General features: G+C 44.7%; 2 protein-coding genes across 2 annotated transcripts in view; one reads left to right on the top strand and one right to left on the bottom strand.

Moving 5' to 3' along the window:
• Positions 1-1,502, bottom strand: part of clec16a (C-type lectin domain containing 16A) — a 173,844-nt gene extending 172,342 nt beyond the window's left edge. Inside the window, exons 1-2 of the mRNA XM_084329463.1 lie at positions 1,341-1,502; positions 669-797 (exon numbers count right to left, since the gene is read on the bottom strand). Of these exons, the coding sequence (XP_084185589.1) occupies positions 669-797; positions 1,341-1,414 (203 nt within the window). The 5' untranslated portion in view covers positions 1,415-1,502. The remainder of the gene's footprint in view (positions 1-668; positions 798-1,340) is intronic.
• A 338-nt stretch (positions 1,503-1,840) lies between these two features.
• Positions 1,841-17,965, top strand: dexi (Dexi homolog (mouse)). Its single transcript, XM_084328716.1, has 2 exons — positions 1,841-2,937; positions 15,285-17,965. Exon 1 carries the CDS (start codon positions 2,508-2,510, stop codon positions 2,775-2,777), a length of 270 nt encoding a protein of 89 aa, XP_084184842.1. The 5' UTR covers positions 1,841-2,507; the 3' UTR covers positions 2,778-2,937; positions 15,285-17,965.
• The last annotated feature ends 7,562 nt before the right edge of the window (positions 17,966-25,527 follow it).

Here is a 25,527-nt window from a genome sequence, read left to right as displayed (position 1 = left end):
ATCTACCCCATGAGCCACAGCATCATCTTATTTCAAGGATTATCTATATATAGTATATAATGTGAGTTTATCGTTAGGGTATTTTGCTGGCATTCCTGCTTTAGTTGACACAATGGTGAAGAATAACAGGAAAGATTTGATAGTGTAAGTGGCTTAGTAATCTTTGTCTTTTGTCAGTTTCTATAGGGGACTGGGAATCTAATAAACAATCAATAAAATAATACGTAAACAGCAGAGCACTGCTGCCTCACAGTAAAATGGTAAATGGAAGGTCCTGGGTTAGAACTAGAGCCTGACTGATACTAGATATTTAGGGCCAATGCCGATACTGATATTAGCGAGTAAAAGATTGCGACATATCAGCTGATACCTGATACTCTTCTGATGTAAATACAAAATATTTAAAAAATAACAATAATAATAAATAAAGAATATCAGGTGGTCCCAGCATTTGGTTTGCTTCCAAGTTTAAAAAGCTGCAGGTCTGTGGCAACTGTGTGTAGGCTAGTAAAGCTGCATCATGGCTTTCATCAACAGATTCTGTTTTTTTTATTCCTAGGTGACAAGCTGATATCGTCGCAGTGTAGGAATCTTTCTACTAAGATTTCACATGGATGAGATTGGTGGCATAAATCCCTAGGATTGGGAAAATGTTGGATTATTCTTACTCAAATACGGAGCTGTCATTCTGGTCTCCCCAGATGAGGATCTCTGTGATTGAGCGAATAGTCTCCACCAGCAGGTTTCTGTTGTGGTCCGTCACCGTGGTGTTCTTAGACAGAACATGGTACATATATCTGGAGGGCAGGGGGGGGGGTAGATTTGTGTAGAAGGGTGAAGAAAGACAGTTAGGAAGAGGGAGAAAAAATAGAGAGAGAGCTATTCAAGAATCATCACCCTCTACAGCAAGCATGACACACCTAACACAATGTTATCATGAGCTGTCTGTCACCCTGGCCAGAGCTAGCTGTTGTCACCCACTGTGACACCTGCTGCTAGGATAGCTATATTGACGAGCTTTGTTATGCATTACATACACAATGCATACATATAGATATAGCATATCAATAGCGCTACTGCTAAGCTTGCCTTGGTAGCAACTACACAACTGCATCATATTCGCATATAAATTGGCTAGCTAGATAACGAAGTAACGTCAGCCTTGCTACATAACCATACAGGTCTAGCTCATAGAAATTCCATGGCAAAGTTTGCTCTAGCTGGAACGTTGAGTCTACCTTCCTTGCAGGTTAGACAACCTTTCTCAACCGCCATGTAGGCTAAGGTTAGCAGAGCTACGCTATAAGGATGGTGTTCTGGCAAACCTTAACGTTACTCACTTCAAATGGTCCAGGGAATGGATATTTTTAGTTTTGCCCTGTCCTCCAACCCAGCTCCGTGACCGCCCGAACATGGTTGTTGCGGTTAATATGCTTTGTGTCGGCTGCGTTGTTGTTTTGCTCACGTTAACGTTATGTGTGGGATCAGTCCATTACACCCACTTCCCCAAATATCCACAGCGATAGCTAGTTAGCTAGCAAACAGAGGCTAATCAGGCGATAGCAGCAGTGAAGATACATTGCGTAACAGGTTTAGAGTGAATGGGAAATGTGGGACTTGCTGTTTTCTCGCGGCGATAAGGGCTTGATCTGGCATACAAAAGCCAATGAAAAAACTACAAATGTGAAATCCCTTTTACCGACGTATAACGTATGCGACGTGCCCCCTTGAGGGCGGAACTACATTGATTGATGTCTTTATTGACCCTTCACAACACAGCCTGCTAGTGGCGAACCAATCAGGTGCAGAGAGTTCAGCAGCGCTGCTGGTCCGACTGTTTTGATGCAGTTTGCGAAAATGTTATTAGGGAAATAAGACGAAAATACTGTCGAACGGCTTTATATCGCAATATTTCGGACTGTAATACAACTTACCAAATACGGACGTGTATACATGTGAACTAAAACTATTTCGTTTGTCGACATATTCGTAGGTTTATTTGAGCGTTGCGCGACGCTAGCTACTGTTTGTTTTTAGCCGTAGCGAGTTGGCACGCTGCATGTTCCGCAACAACCCCGCCGAACATCATCTGTCAAGAAGAATGCATCGAGCTAGCAGCAGGATACTTTGATGTAGCTACTATGACTGTCCGTCATTAGCTATGCACGATATGCGTTCGAGACTAGCAGATTGTGTTTTGTGTTCACAGATAAACTATATTTCAAAACTTGCCAAGCTGGATATACAGAACTTCAGAGACGGGGCTGCGATTCAATCACAGACAGTGCTGCTGCTGCAGTCCGAGATGGACATGGACACTGCAACCCTGCCACACTTCTAGCGGTGACACTGGCCCTTTTCTCCTTGCCCACTTATTTTCCACCTCTCTCCCTCTCCCTGAGGACACATGCCTCAATAATACAATGCAATGTCTTAACCCCAACCTGTCCCACGCTGGCTCCTCATCATAGTAATAGAAGCCAAGGTTTTGGTTGTCTCTCTTTTCTATGACACACTCAATTTATGCTCGGCTAGATTCGGTGGAATCACTTTTCGAAGAACTCCCATATATGTTTTATCTGGGGCTGTTTTTTGTGAATGTCCTGATCCTCTACTATGCCTTTTTGATGGAGTACATCGTCCTGAATGTGGGGATAGTGTTCCTTCCCGAGGATATGGACCAGGCGTTGGTGGATCTGGGAGTGCTATCAGACCCGGCTTCCGTCCTCTACGATACAGACACAGAACTTGATGTGTTCGAGGGGTACCTGGAGTGATGAGGGGACCAGAAGAGGAGGCGTTGCAGCCGGTGATGCACAGGCCTGGGGTGGATGTGAGGAGTGAAATGAGCTCATACTGGTCAGCGATGAGGGAAAATACTGTCCTGAAGTGGACATTGCTGTCGCCTTTTGGTCACACAGACACCTGTGTGAAAAAGTAAGTATGTTGCGATGTCTTGAAGGACAAAATGACGACCAAGATCCAGGTGAAATTACCTGATGATGACTAAGGTCCAGGTGAAATTATCTCTTATCAAAGTGGCATCATCGCTCCGTCATCTAATTAGGTGTGTAACACTACATTTACAGAATAATGTAGGAAAATTGTCCATGCTTAAATATGTCTTTTGTTTTACCATGTGGGGTGTATTCATGTACATTCTTGGAAGAGTTTGATCTCAATGATCTGTAGATTGAAAATACGCTTTTTGGAACTTCCTTAAACCGTTTTCCTCCAGTAAATGTAACTTAAACAAACATTTTACAGCCACAAAATACAACAAATGCAACTGAAATCTAATTTACCCGTTCTCTAGTGTTAGTCCCTGTATGAAGTGCTGAGTCAATAAACTAGAAAAACCCTCAGCTCAGAACTAGGCAAAATCTGCATATGGCTCGCTGATAAACTATCATTACACATGGGCAAAACAGAGTCCATTCTCTTCCGTTCAAATAACAAACTCAGCAAGACAGACGGCTTCTCAGTTACAGTGGGTGACAATATTGTCACAAGGAAAGAAGATATTACCTACCTGGGTTCCATCCTAGAGGCAAATCTTTCCTGTGACAAAATGGCATCCAATGTAATAAAAAAAAGTCAACCAACGAACTCGATTCTTGTACCGGATCTCCTCACTGGTAAACAAGAATACCCTGAAGACTCTGGCAGGAGCACTCATTCAAGGGTACTACGACTATGCTTGCACCTCATGGTACCAAAGCACCTCAAAGGCGCTAAAAACAAAATTACAAACATCTCAAAACAAACTGGTCAGACTACTGCTTGACCTTACTCCTAGAACCCACCTCACCCCTGCCCACTTTGACAACCTAGGATGGCTTAGAGTAGACGACAGAGTACAGCAACTTGCAATGGGCCTGGTCTACAAGATACACTACACGACCAAGGTACCCATGTACATGTCAAAATACTTCCCAAAGGTCAGTGAATACCACGATCACAACACCAGAGGGAGCTCCACAAATCATGTTAAACCCAGATTTGGCTCAAACAAGGGACTAAACACGTTTAGCAATTATGCCACATCAATGTGGAATGCCCTACCCAAAGCTGTGTAAAGGAATGTGAATCACTACCCACTTTCAAAAACACTCTCAAAAAACACCTACGGGAGACTGCAATTCGAAACTGGCCCCTGTAAATGTCCTAACACAACCCCCTCCAATGTACAGTAAATTACCAAGTATGGTCTTGTCAATATTCCAATGTACAGTTTTGTTTGTATAGTTGTACAGTCCCCCACCCCCCCACCTACCCAATCCAATGTACAGTTTCTACGCTAAATGTATATACTTTTTTTTCTGGACTCTTTTTGTATCACAAACAGTACTGTATTTGCAAATCTGGTATGTCATAAATGTATAGATGTAGCAGTACTGTCTATCTGTATGTCATGTATGTCATATGTTACGATTAATTGAAAATGGGGGACCCTGATGTAAACAAGACGAAAGTCTTTCTCTGGTCTGCATCCCCTTAACAATTGTATGTATTGAGCTGTACTGTACTGTACCCATTCTGCAATCTGTTAATAAAGTTTTCAATCAATCAATCAAGAGAACAGAACAGAAATATGATCTGGGAAAGAGGAATGGACGGGGTATGAATATCCCATCAGTTAATCGCATACTGTGTAGTTGTGTGTGTGTGTGTGTGTGTGTTACTAAGAGCGGTCTTTGCAGTGTAGTGGCTATATCTGTTGACTTAGAATGGAACATGATGCACCAGCCCTGTGATATAACCTTGCCGGAGAATAGCAGGTTCCTTATGTTTTGTCTAACATAGTTCTTATGAGCCCAGCAGGCTACTGATGTTTACTGTTTAATGGAACACAATCATGTCTTTAGAGGAGCTGCGTGGCTCTCACTGTGGCGTCTGTGCAGTCAGACAGTTGTTGACTAGTTCTTCACATCTAAATATACTGTAAAGTTGCAACATGCGGTTTCGGGGGATGGATAATTGTTCACATTTGCAAGTTCAAGTTTCTTTAATAGTTGTCATACAAAAGTACAGAATACTTTTGTACAAAATGCTTCTTACTGTTGCGCTCCAGAGACTGTGCAAGACAAGATAAGTATGAAATAAAAACATAGTAAAATTAGAAGTAAAAAAAAAAGAGGTCACAGTGTTCAGTTTAGACATATGTACAATGTTCGATGCAGAATAGACGTAGTTACCATACAATATACAATACTGTGCAGTGTACTAATATACAATACTATATAGTGCAAGGCAGAAATGGAGAAATGGGACGAGGTGCAATTTAGGTACAATTCACAGTAGGTGTACGAGTTGTAGTGCAAATCCTTTATCAATAAATATAAAGTGTAAGTGTGTTTGTGTGATCTAAAGTGTGGAGAGTGGGTGCTGCAGTGTGTTGTTTGTTTGAGTGAGTGTGTGCGTGTGGGTGTGTGTGCTGTGTGCATTTGATGGTTGTTGCATAGTGATTATTGTTCGTTTAGCGATTATTGTTCGTTTAGCAGCCTGATGGCCTGGGGATAGAAGCTTCTTCTGAGTCTTTCTGTGCTCGCCTTAAGACTCCGGTATCGCTTGCCTGACCGCAGCAGTTCAAAGAGGCAGTTGTTCGGGTGGCTCGAGTCCTTAATAATTCTCTTAGCCTTCCCCTTGCACCGCTTGTTGTAAATGTTCTGGAGGGTGGGAAGCCCCCCTCCAATTGTGCGTTCGGCTGAACGTGTCACTCTTTGTAGTCTGCTACGGTCTTGTGCAGTGCTATTCCCAAACCAGGAGGTGATGTTGCCGGTCAGGATGCTCTCTATTGTACATGAGTAGAAGTTCCTAAGGATCTTCTGACTGACTTGGAACTTCCTTAGGCGCCTGAGGAAGTAGAGGCGTTGTCGTGCCTTCTTCACAACACTGTCAATTAGGGCTGGGCGATATGGAAAAAAATCATATCGCGATAACGATATGATAATTTTATTTTATTTCTCGATATCGATAATTATCGAAACATTTTTTTTTTTTTTTTTTTAACAACAGATGTATGTTTATTTGGCAGCAATTCTTTGTCATTGCCGCCATCTTTAGTGTTACATCCCCTCACACTCCAGTTCTCAGGCTGCAGCTGGTTTAAAAGCTAAAGTAAACCGGCTTCTCTGCTGGCTGTGGCTCCAGAGGAGTTGAACAGTTCTGGCTCTGCTAGTTTATTTTCAATCTTTTGGCGCTTTTTTGGTGGACAAACCACCGCACATGTGCACTGTGACTCGTGACTGGAGTCTAGTTCTGCTAGCACACATAGCCTACTGTGTACAGACGGTTTCAAAATGTATTTTAAATTAGAAAGCAAACCAAATAAACAAGAGAAAAAGAAATCTGAATTTGGTCAGTATTGTCATTTGGACAAGCAAAGCCATTACTTTAAGTTGCAGGCAAGAAAGACAAGTCTGTCCACTCTCTAAAAACTAAAACTGCCCTGTTGCAGGTAAAAAAAAAAAAACGATTTTTCGATTTTTTTTTTTCGATATTCGATATCGATTATTAAAATATATCGCGATATTTATCGTTATCGTTATATCGCCCAGCCCTACTGTCAATGTGTGTGGTCCATGTCAAGTCCTCGGATATGTGGGCTCCGAGGTACTTGAAACTGTTCACTCTCTCAACCGGTGCCCCGTCGATGCTGAGGGGGCTGTAGTCCTTGACCCCCGACCTCCTGAAGTCCACAATCATCTCTTTTGTTTTGCTGACGTTCAGGGAGAGGCAGTTCTCCTGACACCACTGTGACAGGTTCTCTACCTCTTCCAGGTAGGCCCTTTCGTCGTTGGCAGAGATCAGGCCCACCACTACTGTGTCATCAGCAAATTTGATGATGGTGTTGTTGTTCCGCTGTGCTACGCAGTCATGTGTGTACAGTAGGGTGCATCAAAATACACATTTCCAGCATATTGATTTGTATGGGTGCTAAAAGTGTTACCATCCATGTAAAAACAATACATGCAAAATATTTTTGCAATACGAGGTGATTTAGATGTGCAACGGTACATCAGTACATGCTGTCCTCTCCCAACATGGCCTGCTGTTAGTGTCTGTGTGTGTCTGTGTGTGTGTGTGTGTGTGAGTTGCAACATTGTTTCATCTCGCACCTGGTCCTGCAATTTTTGGGGGGATGGGCGGGATGGGCCTATAAATAGCTTTACCTGTGTGGCTCTGCATCACAGTTTACTCAATACCCCCAACTCCACCATCACCCACCACATGATCCAGCTCTCCAACTATATCTCCAGCTATACAGTTCTCACAAGATGGCGTCGCCGCCCTTAGGCTCCCGCCAGAGCAGCCGCAGCCTGGTCTTTGGTCTGGGCCCCAGCATAACCAATGCAGATGCCATCATCACTGGTGCCAAACTGCCAAGTGTTCGCCAGATCTTGCGGTGCATGCTGTACAACTGCGACACGCAACTGCATGCCAAGCGGCCAGGTTTGACCGGAGCCTTGTCACGGTTCCATGCGGCTAAGGACGTTTTGGAGCAGGTGCAGCCATTTTATGGAAAGGCCAATATTCCAATGGTGAGTGATCGTCGAGCATGCGTCAAGATAGTAGCGCTTGTCGATGCTAGCAACAAGCTGCGGCAAATTCCAAAGGCCAGGCGCTCCAGTGAGGCTACAGCTCGACTGGTGGACGCAATGGAGCACAAGCTGGATGCCACATTCCCGCTGTGGTCTCCAAATGCAGAGGAGCTGATCTGTGATCCAGAGGACATTGCTTTCCTGGCCAGCATGAAGGGCGACAGAGTGGCCACATTTGGAGCATTGGATGCCAATCTGCAATCCAAGTTGAAGCGGCGACAGGAGCGTGAAGCAGCGCAGCAGGCATGCTTTACCAAGGAGCAGCAGGAGATGACTGCGAGGTCCAGCATGGCGGTGGTGTTGGAAAGCGAAAGTGATGAAGACAGCAATGCAGATGAAACAGCTGCTCCACCGGCTGAGAACACACCCACCGTGAGCGTAAGAAGACTGGCACCACAGCCTTCATTCCATCAGACATTCTCAGCCGGCCGAGTCTTGTGTCACTGGCTACACGGTTGAAGATCACACCAATGCAGCAGGCTGCCTTCACGCGCGGTCTGATCGAGGAATCCGGTGGCAATTCGGCAATGGTCTCCACATCCTACGCAACAGCAGACCGAGCACGCCGCCACGTGTTGCAGGCCATCAGTGAGGACCAGCAAGAACAGTGGACACCACCTCCCATGTGCACCTTGCACTGGGACAGCAAGTTGACGCCAATGCTCAACAATGTGCGCCAGTTGGAGGAGCGTCTGACAGTGGTGATCGGAGACGCGGAGCGGCTCAAACTGCTTGGTGTGCCAGCATACATGAAGGGGACTGATGAGGCATGTGGAACGATCATTGCCCGGCTGACATGCAAGCTGCTGCAGGACTGGTGCTGCACCGATCAGGTTGTCAACATGGCATTTGACACCACCGCGTCAAACACTGGCCATCTCACGGCAGCCTGCATTGCCATCCAGCTCTCACTGGGTCGACCACTGCTCTGGTCCGGGTGCCGGCACCACATCGGCGAGGTGCTCCTCAGCCACATCTTCACTGACCTCAAGGTGGAGACGTCACGCTCGCCAGAGGTTACATTGTTTACACGTCTGCGCGACAACTGGAACCTGTTGCCACACAAGGACAGCGGCCCATTGGCCCGCTACATTCCTGGCGATGCCGAAACACCGTTCCTGGGCAAGTTGCGTGCTGAACTAATTGTGTGCGCTGCAGGAGTGCTCGACTACAAGCGAGGCGACTATCGCGAGTTCGCGCAGCTATGTCTTGTGTATCTGAGTGCAGACAGTGCAGAGCACACTCCAGTTAACTTCCAACGACCGGGAGCACTGCACAAGGCGCGGTGGATGGCTAAGCTGCTCTACACTCTCAAGCTGGCCTTGATGGAGCAGCACATTGCCTTGCTTCCTCAGGGGACCATCACTACGCAGCAGCAGGTGCTGAAGATTCGGGCGTTTGCCAACTTCATCACGCACATCTACGCAACGTGGTGGTTGACCTGCGACACGGCCATAGATGCGGCATGGAATGACCTTACACTCTACCACAACCTGTACGCATACAACAGGGTTTCCGTTAGAAAAAATTGTTGCCGGTCTCCGTGACCTGCAAGATTTCAATCTACCGGACAAATGAGATTAATTCCGGTCATAGTTTATTGAGCTTTAAAACAATTAATAGGCAGGCTATATAAAGAATGTCATCCTCAAGGCATGTAGATTTATAATATTATTACTTAAAACTAGGCTACTTTTGCGTATACAGTCATTAATTAATATATTCCAAATAAAATAAGTCCCTCGATACTCCGTGCTGCTGCTGACTTGAAATAAAATAGACAGTCGGCAGTCGGTCCGACACTAAACAGCAGTCTGTTATAATCACATTTTTATGAGCTAACGAATTCCGTTATATTGGACATTTGTATTAATTATATCAAGCGAAGAACTGAGAAAGCAGAGAGACGGCAACATTATCGTGGTTTGCGTGACGACTCTCTCCACCTCGCAACGACTTATTTGCAAAGAGTATGGCGCTGCAGAGAAGCTGATTTAGCTGTTATTGGCTCTTTTCTGGGAACCGCACAGCAGCGCCCCCCACCCAACATTGGCTGAAAATGGCTGAATTGGAGTACTGCTGGAATACTGCATTGTGCTGTTGCCTCTCTGGCTCTGCAGCTTCACATAAGTTCGCACACCCAGCACTAAGCTCTCGCTGACGACGTCGTTGTCATTATTAGAAGCAACGAGGAAACAAATGTAATGATCGTTTCGTTCATCGCATAGGCTATTTAATTTTAGCCTATTTTAATACAATTCAAATAATCAAATTGTGCTTAGACTCAGGGAATTATTTTCACCGGACATTAAGACCGGAGATATTAAATATGTCGGACTTAAACAGATTTTGCCGGTCAAAAACCGGTAATTACCGGCTAACGGAAACGCTGGCATACAAGTCTGTTGACGAGGGCATCGCAGCATCAGCGATTAAGGCGCTGAAGCGGCACCTATGGTACCTGTCAGGCGAGATGCTGCCCCTGGCACTCTTCAGCACCAAGGTGCCAGTTGGCGAGCGGCGCGCACTTGCAGATGCTATATTGGAGCACAAGCCGGCTGATATATCCATGCAAGCCCCACAGCTCCGCTTTGGCACTGGCTTCGGCAAGCCAAAGTTTCCAACCCTCTCGCCGACCACCAGCTTGGCTGACCTCGCCAACCCAGACTGCTGGTTCGGCATGCACCTGCTGCACATCGATCCCGCGTTTCTTTCACTGGATGTAGAGGATTGGGTTACCAGTACAGCATTTCAGATGGGTGCAGTGAATGTACGTGCCATCAATGTTGTGAATGACTGTGCCGAGCGTGGCGTCAAACTGACGTCAGACTTTGTGGCAGCAGCCAGGAGCGAGGAGCACCTGCAGAATGTGCTACAGGCAGTTGAGCATGACCGCTCAACACAGCCAAATCTTCGCTGCTGCAAGCGCAAGCTGGACCAGGTCTAGGACTCTAGGATGCTTGAGACATGTTTGAAAGACTATTTCAATGTTGTTATCAAACATTTTGTTCTTAAATGTTAGGGTTAATAAATGTTGTTCTCAAACTATTTCTTGCCGTTTTTGAAATTGCCTTGTCATGTTATCTAGTAAAATGCCCAAAAAGGCCAATTTTCATATATTTCACATGCTGTGTGGTACCTCTAAATCTCAACGAATCTTTCCCAAACTTTGCACAAATCATTTTTATGTTTGTCCGAACAGAATGCAACCCCACACAGATTGATATGTTGAGATTACATTTTTGCATTGCAATTTGATGCACCCTAGTGTACAGGGAGTAGAGGAGGGGGCTCAGAACACAGCCCTGGGGGGCCCCTATGTTGAGCGTGATGGATGAGGAGGTGCAGTTGCCGGCTCTTACCACCTGGGGTCTGCCCGTCAGGAAGTCCAAGACCCACTGGCACAGGTCATAGTTCAAGCCCAGGTCCCTGAGCTTGGCTATGAGTTTGGAGGGGACTATGGTATTGAATGCTGAGCTGTAGTCGATGAACAGCATTCTCACATAGTTCCCCTGCCTCTTGTCCAGGTGTGATGCTGCTGTGTGCAGCACATGGGCTATGGCGTCCTCCGTGGACCTGTTGGGGCGATATGCAAATTGCAGAGGGTCCAGGTTGATGGGGAGGGAGGAACAGATGTAGCCCTTCACTAGCTTCTCAAAGCACTTCATGGCTATGGAGGTGAGGGCTACAGGGCGGTAGTCGTTGAGGCAAGCGGGCGTAGATTTTTTGGGTACAGGGATGATGGTGGACTTCTTCAGACAGGTGGGGATGACAGCCTGTTCCAAGGACAGGTTGAAGATGTCAGTGAATACCGGGGCCAGTTGGTCGGCACAGACTTTTAGGACGCGGCCGGGGATGCCGTCCGGTCCTGCTGCCTTCCTGATATTCACTTTTTTAAAGATCCGTCTCACCTCATGCTCTGTTACCCTGAACACTGGGTCTCCATCAGCAGACCCCCCCCCCCCCCCCCCCCCCCCATTGCCGTGGTTTGTAGGCTGGTGTTGTTATTCACAGCCTCAAACCTCGCATAGAAGGAATTGAGATCATTTGCTAAGGAGATGTCACTGTTCAGTTTGAGGGGGGTGCCTTTGTAGTCTGTCATTGTTCTGAGGCCCTGCCACATGCCTCTAGAGTCAGCCTGTTCAAACTGAAGTTCAACTTTATCCCTGTAACGCCGTTTTGCCTCTATTACTGCTCTCCTGACGTTGTATCTTGCCATCTTGTGTTCTTCCATGTTGCCTGTCACCAGCCCGGTGTTGTATGCTGATGTGCGCACTTTCAGAGCCTCACGGACGGATTTGTCTACCCAGGGCTTTTGATTTGGGTAGATTTTAATTTTGGTGGAGGGGATTGTTTCTTCTACCTGAGTACAGACATAGTCAATCACCGTTTCGGTGTATTCGTTAATATTGGCTGTGTTATCACGGAATACACTCCAGTCTGTGCATTCCAGTACAGCTTGGAGTGACTCCTCTGACGTCACGGCCCAACGCTTAACCTCTCGCGAGACCACCGGCGTTCGCTTGAGACTTTGTTTGTACTTTGGCAAAAGAAATATTGCGGCATGATCGCTTTTACCGAATGGACTAAGAGCCTGTGACTTGTACCCATTCTTAAATTGCGAGTATACATGGTCTAATATGTTCTCGCCTCTGGTGGGACAGGTCACATGCTGATAGAAATTCGGCAACACCTTTTTAAGACGCGCGCTGTTGAAATCACCCAGAACCAAAATGGCAGCGTCAACATTAGCTGCCTGGAGTTTGTTTACCTCGTCGTGAAGTTTTGAAAGTGCGACCCCAGTGTTCGCGTGTGGTGGAATGTACACTCCGATGAGGATGATGGACGTTAACTCTCTTGGGAGGAAGAAGGGTCGACATTTTATCGTGATAAACTCCAGGTCTGGGGAGCAGTGGTTAGACAGTTCCTTTGTGTTGCCTAAATCGCACCACTCCTTGTTTATCATGAAGGCAATGCCGCCTCCTTTCTTCTTTAGTGACCCTTCTGCCGTCCGGTCCTTGCGGAGAACGAAGAAGTGGTCTGCCGGTTCTATTGCGTGATTCGGGACATCTGGACTCAGCCAAGTTTCTGTGAAACAGAGGACGTTACAATCCCGAATGTCCCTCTGGAATTGGATCCGTGCTCTGATGTCGTCCAGTTTATTTCCTATCGATTGCACATTGGCCAACAATATGCTGGGCAATGTGGTTCTGTGTCGTTTGGACCTCAGTCTGTCTAATTGCAGAGACTGCAATTAGTTTACTAAATGTATTTCCTATACAAGTAGCCTAATACTTACAAGTATTCTATTTGTCATCAGATATCAAAGCAAAATAATTTTGAGACACTGACCCAAAGATTGATTGATTGATTGAAAACTTTATTAACAGATTGCAGAATGGGTACAATACAGTACAGCTCAATATACACACAATTGTTAAGGGGATGCAGACCAGAGAAAGACTTTCATCTTGTTTACATCAGGGTCCCCCATTTTCAATTCACCATAACATAACATATGACATACACGACATACAGATCGACAGTACTGCTACATCTATACATTTATGACATACCAGATTTACAAATACAGTACTGTTTGTGATACAAAAAGACCAAGGGTAGCCTTGTAACCAAAAGTGTGGGCCCTGACCTTTTAAACAACATGTCACATTTCTTAGGCAGCTTTCTGGCTTGAGACAGTGTTCCAGGGACTCAGACTGTTTGTTTATTCAGTTATGAAGTTTATACCTTCTCTCTCTCTCTCTCTCTCTATATATATATATACTTATTGTATACCTTATACATTCAGTTGTGCATTTTTTCACTTCTCTGATTCTCAAACTACATAGTGCACCGTAATGGGGCACTTAACAGAAAAACAATGCATATTTCTTTTGCACATAATCTCACACGTATCCCAAGGTTATTGAGTGTTAATGAATGGCTGCTTTTTTATATAGCGCTTTTATCCAAAGCGCTTTACAATTTGTTACTCACATTCACACACCGACGGCGGAGGCAACCATGCAAGGTGCCAACCTGCTCATCGGGAGCAATTAGGGGTTAAGTGTCTTGCTCAGGGACACATCGACACGCTGCCCGGGAGGAGCGGGAATCGAACCGGGAACCACCGGATTGCCAGACGACTGCTCTACCTCCTGAGCCACTGTCGCCCCAATGAGTTTGGATATTGCCACCTGTGATGTCAATCAGAGGACACTGAATCCTTGTGTTGTGTTAATTACAGCTCAATGAAATGTACATGAAAAAACTAGCAATCCCTATTGCAATCATAAATTACCACAACACAAGGATTCAGTGTTCTCTGATGACATCACAGGAGGAGATATTCAACCTCCTTAACTCTCAATAACTGTCGAAATTAATTTGGGATATGTGCGAGATTATGCGCATTAGGGCTGCAACGATTAGTCGACATAATCGACGACGTCGATTATAAAAAATCGTCTACGAGAAATTGTTGCGTCGATTAGTCATTAAAAAAAATATATATTTAATTTTTTTTTTTTTTTTTTTTTTTTTCACTACCTATCTTTGTGAGAGTGGCTTCTCAGGGTTCCAGACAACATCATAACATGATGATCCCATAGCAAATTTTGGACATTGAAAACATTGTTCCCCTGCAGGAGATGATGATCAGACTAGACACACAATACATTACACACGTACTCCGCTCACTCACACACAGCGATCAGAGTAAGACACACACATACACACTCCTCTCACTCACACACAGCGATCAGAGTAAGACACACACACATACACACTCCTCTCACTCACACACAGCGATCAGAGTAAGACACACACACATTCACACTCCTCTCTCTCACACACAGCGATCAGAGTAAGACACACACATACACACTCCTCTCACTCACACACAGCGATCAGAGTAAGACACACACACATACACAAATTACACAGTACACACCTCTCACTCACACAGCGATCAGAGTAAGACACACACACAAATTACACAGTACACACACTCCTCTCACTCACACAGCGATCAGAGTAAGACACACACACATACACACACACACGGGCTCCTCTCACACACGGCAAACAAAAGTTATTTAAAGTACACTTCCACTTTAATTTGTATTATTTAATTTATTTATCTTGTTATGAGTGATTGCTGTATTGTTCTTCAAATACATTTTCATTTAAAGTGGCTTAAAGATCCAAATTCAAATGTTTCATGAGTCATTATTTTAATTTGCTATGGGATCATTATGTTATGATGTTGTTGTTTGGTCCTGACAAGAGTCTCAAAGTCTGGGGTGATGGTAGACAAGCAACTCTGAGGTCGTGCTCAATGTCCAATCTGTTCCTCTGCTCTGTCTTCAGCTGGACCAGAGCTGAGAAGCCACTTTCACAAAGATAGGTAATTAAAAAAAAAAAAATCCTTTTTTTTTTTTTTTTGGTTTGTTGTTGTTTACATTGGTTTTCGATTAGTCGACTAATCGAAAAAATAATCGGCAGATTAGTCGACTACCAAATTAGTCATTAGTTGCAGCCCTAATGCGCATAATAACTTAGCATGTTTTCAGTGAAGTGCACCTTTTTACCAAAATGACCTAGAGAAAACTCTGTGCATTATTATTTCAAGGAAACCGTAAAAGACATTTAAGTCTACTTGTCTTGTGTTCGCAGGTTGTCTTGCCTCAAAGGGAGGTAGACTGAAGACACCGGTCGAATGGACAGCGATGCTCAGGACCAGTGGTGCAGTCGTAATATGGGAACTGGTTACACGCACGCGCATACATGTTCCCTCAGTTGCGCACAGAACAGATGATTATTATGCATAACAATGGAGATCAAGCAGCCCCCCACCTTCTCGTAGGTTCCTATTATTATGCAAAGTCTAGGTGAGAAGTGCCGGCCGCCGGCCGGGTAGCTTTCTACAACGGCCGGGTACTTATCATTGTGCGCACTTCTGCCCTGAGTGACCTACTAATAACACGCCGTGTAACCGCGTGTGTGCACGACTGCACCCCTGCTCAGGACAGACATTTGCTTCCCTCCCAGATCAGCTGTCAAGCAATCTGTTGCCAATCCAATAGCAATACATACGGACACTAGAGTTTAGCTACAAATAGTGTATGAGTCACTCTGGATACAATCCAGACAGAACATTAGAATGAATGAACCACAAGTGGCTACAGGGGACCAGAGCGGTGCTTCCTGTGTGAATGAAGAGACTTCAGATCTGGACCGTGTTCCAAGTGGTCTACGCTGCAGTCAAGCAGCACACAGTGATCCATAACTAACTAACCCACCTACCAGGCGGATCCATATCAGATGGTTATATAGGGTTTTATCAGTTGCCTTTTGTTTCATGTCAAACCAACCATGTCCAGGCACTGTGAGATCTGGCTGTAATGATAACATGTTGGAGGACGCCACCAGTGGTCATCCATACTGCTGCGTCAGGGACGGAAATCCTGTTCGCATTCAGGAAATCAGTAGCTGTTAAGGATTCTGTACCCAATGACAGGATGTGACACTGGGTACATAAGGCTGTAGGAGGGGCCTGTTAATACAATAATTAGGCCCTCCTATAGCTTGGGTCCCCAATAATCATCGTCATTCCCCCACTTGCTGTGTCCATGGCATGCATAACATGCAGAAAGTATTAGGAAAAGTATCAACTTGTAGATGTTTCTTTGATGTTTTCTGTCTTGCCATAACACCTGTTTAATTGGGCCATAAGCATTTGTATTTTCTTACAATAAATACAGTGTTAATCTTTAGAGCAGCTTAGCTGGAAGAACTTGGTCCGTCCCTGCTGAGATATATGTGAACTGGTGTTGAAGAGCTTCAGAAGTGGACACATCAGTTTGAAGTGGAGCTGAAACAAGTGCTTTTTTTGTTTGTTTGTTTGTTTTGGTTTTTTGTATTTTATTTGATATATTAAGCCTGTTTTCTTTGCATCTTTGACACTGCTGTGTGTGTGGGCTAGACTCAAGCATGGTCTTGGTGTTTTTTATTTCTGCTTAAAGGTGCTATAGATACAATTTGTATGTAGATGAATCATAAAAAAGAAACATCCACAGAGCTTTTAGAAAGGTGCCGAATTCAAGTATTGACCCCCCCCCCCCCCATTTAAATATTTTTTTAAATGCACCTGATTGGTTACATGTGCTGCTAGTTGAGAGGTCCCCGTTTCTCTGTTCCTGTTTTCAATAAGAAAATGGCAGCTTGCTCACTCAACCTAAAATTGAACTAAAATATAATTCTGAAATTTTTCTAAATAAATAGCACATACATTTGCAAGATCTTGATTCATATTTGATCTACAATGCCTAGTCTAAGAGTTTGATCTCAACTTTGTTTGGTGGTAATTATCCTAATTATCGTACCCGATGTAATCCTATGTACTGTAAGCGCACCATTGTTTTGATCCGACATGCTCGTGCTCTAGTGTGACATCTAGTGGCTGGATGTTATTTATAGCACCTTTAAATTGTGAAAATATAAATTGTTTATAGCACTTTTTCCTACTCGCCTTTACGATGTGTTTATTATTAATTCAGAGTACAATTGACTGGAACCATTCTCTATCTTGTGTTTTATGAGAGGTAATATACTCTCGACTGCATAATGAACTGGATAGCAGCAGGGAAAGGAAAACGGTCCTAAAAAATGAATACAGAATCAAGTGTTGATTCACTCTTCCATTTGCTTCAGGTGGTTGGGCAAAGGACAAACTAAACCCAAGAAGCAGGATTACTTAGCCAGATACTGTAACTGAAAATTATTTGGAAATAACTTAATTACAATACATTATCAAGTATGTCAACAATACATCTATAAGACACAATAGTATATTTTGTACAAAGAAAATACATATTTTAAGGACATGAGACTTATTAGGCATGTCTGGGCCTCAAATTCAGTATACAGTTAGTCTCAAGTCAGACAAGAGCACTTAACTTAATGACCTTGAAATCTAGTAGTTACCTACACTTTGTGTTTTGAGCACACTATTCCTTTAAAGTCAGTGCAGTACAACCTTGTTTTGTTTCACTGAACCTCAAACGAGTGAATTGTCCAGTCCCGTTTTCACCGTCTTTGTTTCTACCAGACGGACATTATGAGCAATAAAAAAAAAAACATGACAGTGCAAAAATATATTTTATTGATTGTGTGTAATCATCAGAATTTGACTTGATAACCACTTAAACTGCAAATTAGACAGACTAGAGTATTTCACAATGGGTGCAGATGGTAGTTTCATATTCTGAATAGGCCTTTAGAATTTAACTATTTGGGATCAATATTTCATTAATCCTAATTATCTCCATTCCCATCGATGTCACTATAAACCATATGGGGGGGGGGGGGGGGGGGGAAATAAACAAATCTGCTGTATTCATTGAGCCTTATCCCTCAGGTGTCAATCAAATAATAGGCTTCTGTGCCAACACAATTCAAATAAATATTGAGGATTCCAGTAAACATAGTTACACACTCAATAGCTTAAAGCAACACGGCAATATTATGGGAAATGCGCTTACTGTCTTCTCCAGAGTCAGACATGAAGATTGATACCAATTCCTTCTCTGTGGGTTCAGTAGAAAGCTAACCTAGCACTAATGAATGGGAGCGGATACGGACCTTTAACTTAGCTATTGGCCAAAAACACCTCTCCCGGAGATTTAAGCAAGGTTAGCCTACTGGTCCGTATCCGCTTCCATTCATTTGTGCTAAGCTAGGCTAGTGTTCAGTCGGATACCTTTCTACTGAATCCACAGAGGAAATTGGTATCTTGTCTGACTCTGGAGAAGACGGTATAAGCGCATTTCCCATAATGTTGGCGTGTTCCTTTGATACAAGTTATGAATCAGTCTAATGTAGGCTATTCTTGTTCATAATGATGGGTTGACATTCCATAATCAAATATTAAACATTACAAATGTAATGATTATAAAGGATCGAATTCACACAACAAAGATTTCCCCTCCTCAACTACCTGTGAATCCTACTTCCAACAATGCTGCCTAGAGACAGCTGAACAAGTTCACTACAGCAACCAGCCAGCTTTAAATTCAGTGCTGTTTATGTGAGCAAAGCTTGGCTATGCTAACTGCATTGTAACGTATACGGATATAAGAAGCCTTTATGCTATAACTGAAATGGTTTCTCAAGGGAATGTAATGTTTTGTTTTTGTAAAATCCATGAATGAATGAACTAAATAACTGCATTGTAGCCTACTGTCTGTACAAAGTAAGGAAGATGGGGTTTTCAAAGAGGAGGTCATCAGTACCCAACACGGGTCCCCAAATTATTCTGGAGAAATGTGTGGCTTTTCTTTTGACTAGATAATTCTAATTTTGTAAGAAAACATTTTTGAAAGTGGTGTACGGTGCTGGTGAAAGACTAGTTTCCCAGCTGTGTTGTGCTGCTGGCCAGTGTCTAGATTATTCACTGGGTCGTCTTCTACAGCTTCTTGGTTCAGTTCTGTCCATGCATGCAATCCTATTAACAGATCTATTCAGAGTGACGTGGCTATGGATTGCAGGGACTTCACTATAAATCACCCCCATTCATAATAATCTCCACTGTCATGTAGGCGACCCAGGCCAGTGCTTGCTTTGTTCCACCCTTTCCATCACACCCTCCTCAGACTCACATGTTATAATGTTTTTTTTTTCAATGTGTATTTAATAAACAATGAGCGAGTGAGAATGGGTTATTTCTCTTGTTTTGAACAGTTTATAGATAACCCTTTATATGTCACCACAGTAGTCACATCAATTATACAGGAACATTATCTTGGGTTATCAACAATGGCGTGCACTGAAGCCTTTTGACCACCAGAAAGAGCCAACACACTATGTAGTACAGGTTTACAGAACAATGATAAATGGAGTTGGATCAGCAACATTGAATATAACAACAGGGCCTTCCTGCACCATAGTGTAAGTCTGGGTGCAGCCTCTATCCAGTTGAAGTTTCTCCGTTTGTCCTTACGTTTCCCTGTTATTTCCTCATACTCAAAGTGGCACATTGGGTAGGAATATCCCTTTTAACTTTCACACATGAAGAAGCAGCTTACAGCTAACCAGAGTGATATAGTCAGGCAGAGGAGCATGAGCTGGAAACATCACAACTACTACTGTCATAGATCATTGACTATTGGAGCCCTGCAGTGTGCAATCATTTGTTGATTTGCTCACTTTCAGATTCAGAAGTTGATGAAACATTGATTGGAATTTGTCTTGGTGAGTGCACAGGTAAACACATAACAGTACAATAAATACTCATCAGCATAGATATGGAAATAATACACAAAGTAAGCAAATAAACGTAATACTCATAGGCATACATAATAAAGTGTCTGGAGTATGTTTCATCATTTTAAAGAGGTCCCGCCTAGAGGACACGGTTGATCTGGACATCATATCCTGAACAGATGGTGAGGAGTTAAGGGTCCTCACTGCCTTCGGATACAAGCCGTTACTGAAGCCAGTGGTTTTACATATAATACCCTTAAACCTTCTAGAAGGGAGGGACAAAAAGTTGCATTACCTGGATGAGAGGGATTTCTGATTATTTTCAGACTCATCTTTCACAAGCATGAATGAATGAATGAAAACTTTATTTAACAGATTGCAGAATGGGTACAATACAGTACGGCTCAATACATACAATTGTTAAGGGGATGCAGACCTGAGAAAGACGTTTGTCTTGTTTCCATCAGGGTCCCCCATTTTCAATTCATATAGACATTTATGACATACACAACATACATGACATTTATGGCATAGGGACATATAGGTATTTAGTACTGATACATTTGTGACATAAACGGTATTCAAATATACAGTACTGTTACCCCTAGATCCTGACAGAGTATATACATATGATATGATGGGGAGGGGACTGTACATTAGGAGGGGGTGGGTGGGTGGGAGAGAAATATACATACGGCGGGGAGGGAATATATACATGCGGTGGGGAGGAGACTGTCTATTAGGAGGTGGTGGGGGTTTTGGGCATTTACGGTGGCCAGTTTCGAATTGCAGCCTCCCGTAGGTGCTCTTTAAGAGCGTTTTTTTTTTTGATCCACTTTTTCTCCCATTTTCTACATTTTCTCCCATCCCAATTTCGTTTCATCCAATTCAACCCTCCCCTGTCACGAACGCTGTTTCTTGCCTCCCACAAGCCGGCTGCAATGTGGACTAAGTCATACATAGCACAAGTCCCCTCCGGTACTTGAGATAACAGCAGTCGCATCTTTTCACCTGCGCAGCTCGATCTCTCAGTGGCGAGGAGTAACGCGTGGGAGGCTCATGCTGCCCCAGACACTTCCTGATTCTACTGCGCAGGCGCACCAACCGACCTGTAGGAGTCGCTGTCCACAACGCCCGATCCCCACCCATCAGTTTCCCACCCCCTAATACGGCCAATGTGTATTAGTATGAACGACCAGCTAAACTGAAAGCAATGTGGAGCGCTGGGCTCGAACAGGCGAGCCCAGCGTCTCTGCATTCGTGGCGAGCGCCTTGCCCACTACGCCACGTAGCCGCCCCTCTTTAAGAGCAATTTTGAATGTGGGCAGGGATTGACATTCCTTTACAGCTTTGGGTAGGGCATTCCACATTGTTGTGGCATAATTGCGAAACGTGTTTAGTCCCTTGTTTGAGCCGAATCTGGGTTTAACATGATTTGTTGAGCTTCCTCTGGTGTAGTGGTTGTGGTATTCACTGACCCTTGGGAAGTATTTTGACATGTACATGGGCACCCCGGTCGTATAGTGTATCTTGTAGACCAGGCCCATTGCAAGTTGCTGTACTCTGTCGTCTACTCTAAGCCATCCTAGGTTGTCAAAGTGGGCAGGGGTGAGGTGGGTTCTGGGGTTCAGGTCAAGTAGTAGTCTGACCAGTTTGTTCTGTGATGTTTGTAATTTTGTTTTAAGCGCCTTTGAGGTGCTTTGGTACCATGAGGTGCACGCATAGTCATAGTACCCTTGAATGAGTGCTCCTGCCAGAGTCTTCAGGGTATTCTTGTTTACCAGAGAGGAGATCCGGTACAAGAATCTAGTTCGTTGGTTGACTTTTTTTATTACATTGGATGCCATTTTGTCACAGGAAAGATTTGCCTCTAGGATGGAACCCAGGTAGGTAATTCCGTCTTTCCTTGTGACAATATTGTCACCCACTGTAACTGAGAAGCCGTCGGTCTTGCTGAGTTTGTTATTTGAACCGAAGAGAATGGACTCTGTTTTGCCCATGTGTAATGATAGTTTGTTATCAGCGAGCCATATGCAGATTTTGCCTAGTTCCGAGCAGGAATTGTATATATCACTGATGCTTGGTAGATCTTGACTAATGGTTTTTGAAGCTACCTTCACTACCCTGTAGCCCCTTCCAGTCATCATATGAGCAGCTACCATACCACACTGACTGTGAACACTATCACAGCTCTATAAAAGTCACACATCCCTGATTTAGAAACCCCCCCAAATTCCTGAGCTGTCGCAGTTGTTGGTTTCACTTTCTTCACTATGTGGCTGACATTGTTCCTTACCCACCACTGTACTTTGTATTCTCGGGTGGGATGGTCTGCCCTGTCCACCCGCAGACTCAACCATTGACATATCCTTATTTATAAGGCTATCCTTGGACTGCTGCCAACTTACCTACAGATGTACATTCTCCAAAAAAGTATGGGCAGTTATGGTCTTCGTTCCCAGGGCTTATTTTTACTAACTGTCCTTCGGGTCCGTACTGAACTGGGAAAAATGGCGTTCAGGTATGCAGCTACTTCCACCAGGAATCAGCTACAAAAACACCTGAATTTGCATGAGCTGGTCTCACTGGTTGCTTTTACACACTTTTTTAAACACTTCTAAGTCATATGGAATCCAGCACATCTGTGAGTGGTTCTGTGAATTGTCCTTGTTTTTGTTTTAATTGCTATATGTTTGTTTTTTAAATAGTTTTTGTCTGTAAACTTGAAATTGTAACTGTGCTGCTGCCTATCTTGACCAGGACACTCTTGTAAAAGCGATTTTTAATCTCAATGTCTGAGACTTTTCTGGTTAAATAAAGGTTAAATAAATACATTGTTGTTCCATTTATGGTTAGAGGAAATGGTGGTCCCCAGGAACTTGAAGCTGTTGTCTCAGCACCTGCCCTCTTTGGTTTTTAGATTAGATATGCGTGCATAGTGTGTACTCCTACTAATATAGTCAGGCATTTACATAAGAAACCCCAGTCTGGTCATTGCACCTAAGTCGATGTACAAATAACTGTTCATATTTGATAAAAAAACAAACTGCAGTTTTTGTATGTAACTAACAAAGTGGTACAACCACCACTTCAGTGGGTACAACAGGGTAACTGTGGGTGGTTTTCAAGTGTTTTCATTTCCTTTTTTACTGAATCTGTTTCCCAACTGAGGCAATACACTGGTGGGAATATTTGCTGTTACCCTTGTTATTCACTCCAACATGCCAGGGAAGCTTAGAGTCCTCTCCCTGACCCCTAACCCAATTGTTCTTAGAGTCCTCTCCCTGACCCCTAACCCAATTGTTCTTAGAGTCCTCTCCCTGACCCCTAACCCAATGGTTCTTAGAGCCCTCCTCCCTGACCCCTAACCCAATGGTTTTTAGAGCCCTCCTCCCTAACCTCTAACCCAAAGGTTCCTAGATTCCTCCTCCCTGACCCCTAACCCAATGGTTCTTAGAGCCCTCCTCCCTGACCCCTAACCTCTAACCCAAAGGTTCTTAGAGCCCTCCTCCCTGACCCCTAACCCAAAGGTTCTTAGAGCCCTCCTCCCTGACCCCTAACCCAAAGGTTCTTAGAGCCCTCCTCCCTGACCCCTAACCCAAAGGTTCTTAGAGCCCTCCTCCCTGACCCCTAACCCAAAGGTTCTTAGAGCCCTCCTCCCTGATCCCTAACCCACATGTTCTTAGATTCCTCCTCCCTGATCCCTAACCCACAGGTTCTTAGAGTCCTCCTCCCTGATCCCTAACCCAAAGGTTCTTAGAGCCCTCCTCCCTGACCCCTAACCCAAAGGTTCTTAGAGCCCTCCTCCCTGACCCCTAACCCAAAGGTTCTTAGAGCCCTCCTCCCTGATCCCTAACCCACATGTTCTTAGATTCCTCCTCCCTGATCCCTAACCCACAGGTTCTTAGAGTCCTCCTCCCTGATCCCTAACCCACAGGTTCTTAGAGCCCTCCTCCCTGACCCCTAACCCACAGGTTCTTAGAGTCCTCCTCCCTGATCCCTAACCCACAGGTTCTTAGAGTCCTCCTCCCTGATCCCTAACCCACAGGTTCTTAGAGCCCTCCTCCCTGATCCCTAACCCACAGGTTCTTAGAGCCCTCCTCCCTGACCCCTAACCCACAGGTTCTTAGAGTCCTCCTCCCTGACCCCTAACCCACAAGTTCTTAGAGTCCTCCAGTCCTCCCTGATCCCTAACCCACAGGTTCTTAGAGTCCTCCTCCCTGACCCCTAACCCACAGGTTCTTAGAGCCCTCCTCCCTGACCCCTAACCCACAGGTTCTTAGAGCCCTCCTCCCTGATCCCTAACCCACAGGTTCTTAGAGCCCTCCTCCCTGACCCCTAACCCACAGGTTCTTAGAGTCCTCCTCCCTGATCCCTAACCCACAGGTTCTTAGAGTCCTCTCCCTGACCCCTAACCCACAGGTTCTTAGAGTCCTCCTCCCTGATCCCTAACCCACAGGTTCTTAGAGTCCTCCTCCCTGATCCCTAACCCACAGGTTCTTAGAGCCCTCCTCCCTGACCCCCAATCCCTAACCCAAAGGTTCCATGCTCCCCTCCCACTGAATTGAAGCCCTCTTGTTCATACAAACATACAATAGCATAATAGGCTACAGGTCCCTGTGCTCTGTATGGGAAGAGAATCCAGGCACATTCTGGCTGAAAGTACAAACATCAGGACTCCCTATTTCCACACCATTTTGCCCCGGGGGCAGTTGTTTATAAACTATTTTTTTTTATCTACTTTTTATCCCCATTTTTCAATTTTTCTCCCGTCCCCAATTTTGTATTGTCCAATTCTACCCTCCCCTGTCTCGAATGTTGTTAGGCCATGCCTCCCGCAAGCCGGCTCCAATGTGGACAAAGCCTTGCATCACATGTCCCCTCCGGTACTCGAGGAGGCAGCCGTCGCATCTTTTCACCTGCACAGCGCAATCTCTCAGCGTCGGGGGTCTGCGTGGGAGGGACACGCCGCCCTCATCGCTTCCTGATTCTACTGCGCAGACGCACCAACCGACCTGTAGGAGTCGCTGTCCACAATGTCCGATCCCCACCCACCAGCTTCCCACCCCCTAATACTGCCAATTGTATTAGTATGAACGACCAGCCAAGTTGGTAGCAACGCAGAGAGCTGGGCTCGAACCCAGCATCTCCTGCGTTGGTGGCGAGCGCCTTGCCCACTGCGCCACCTAGCCGCCTAGTTGTTTATAAACTCTTAACATTTCATCCATAATGCCCCTGGAGTCTCAGACTATGTGAGGTCCTGTTGTCATTGTACCGTATATGTGTCGTTCTGTGGAACCTTCTAAGCCTCAGAACGTTTCTGACTTAGAAAGTCACCAAGACAGAGTCCTGTACATTTTTACATTTACATTTAGTCATTTAGCTGACACTTTTATCCAAAGCGACTTACAAGTTCTGTACGACAAGTCATCAGGACACTTGCTATATTTGGTGAATAAAGTGTTTCTGGCTCTGATTGTGACAAGTCGACAATATTCACTGGCTCTCTCTCCTTCCCACCGTACCTCAGGTGCTGCTGGCAGAGCTGAAGGGCCAAAGGGAATACTCCGCAGTGAAGGTGGTGAAGGCGGCGCTGGTGGGAAAGTACACAGAGAGCATGTTGGTGCAGCAGAGAGTTCTCACCCTGGCTGGGGGA

This window comes from Notolepis coatsorum (genome assembly GCF_963971535.1).
Source record: "Notolepis coatsorum genome assembly, chromosome: 14".
In the NCBI taxonomy this organism is placed as follows: Eukaryota; Metazoa; Chordata; class Actinopteri; order Aulopiformes; family Paralepididae; genus Notolepis; species Notolepis coatsorum.
Note: the sequence above shows the minus strand (reverse complement) of the source record. Positions and strands in the feature narration are given on the sequence as shown.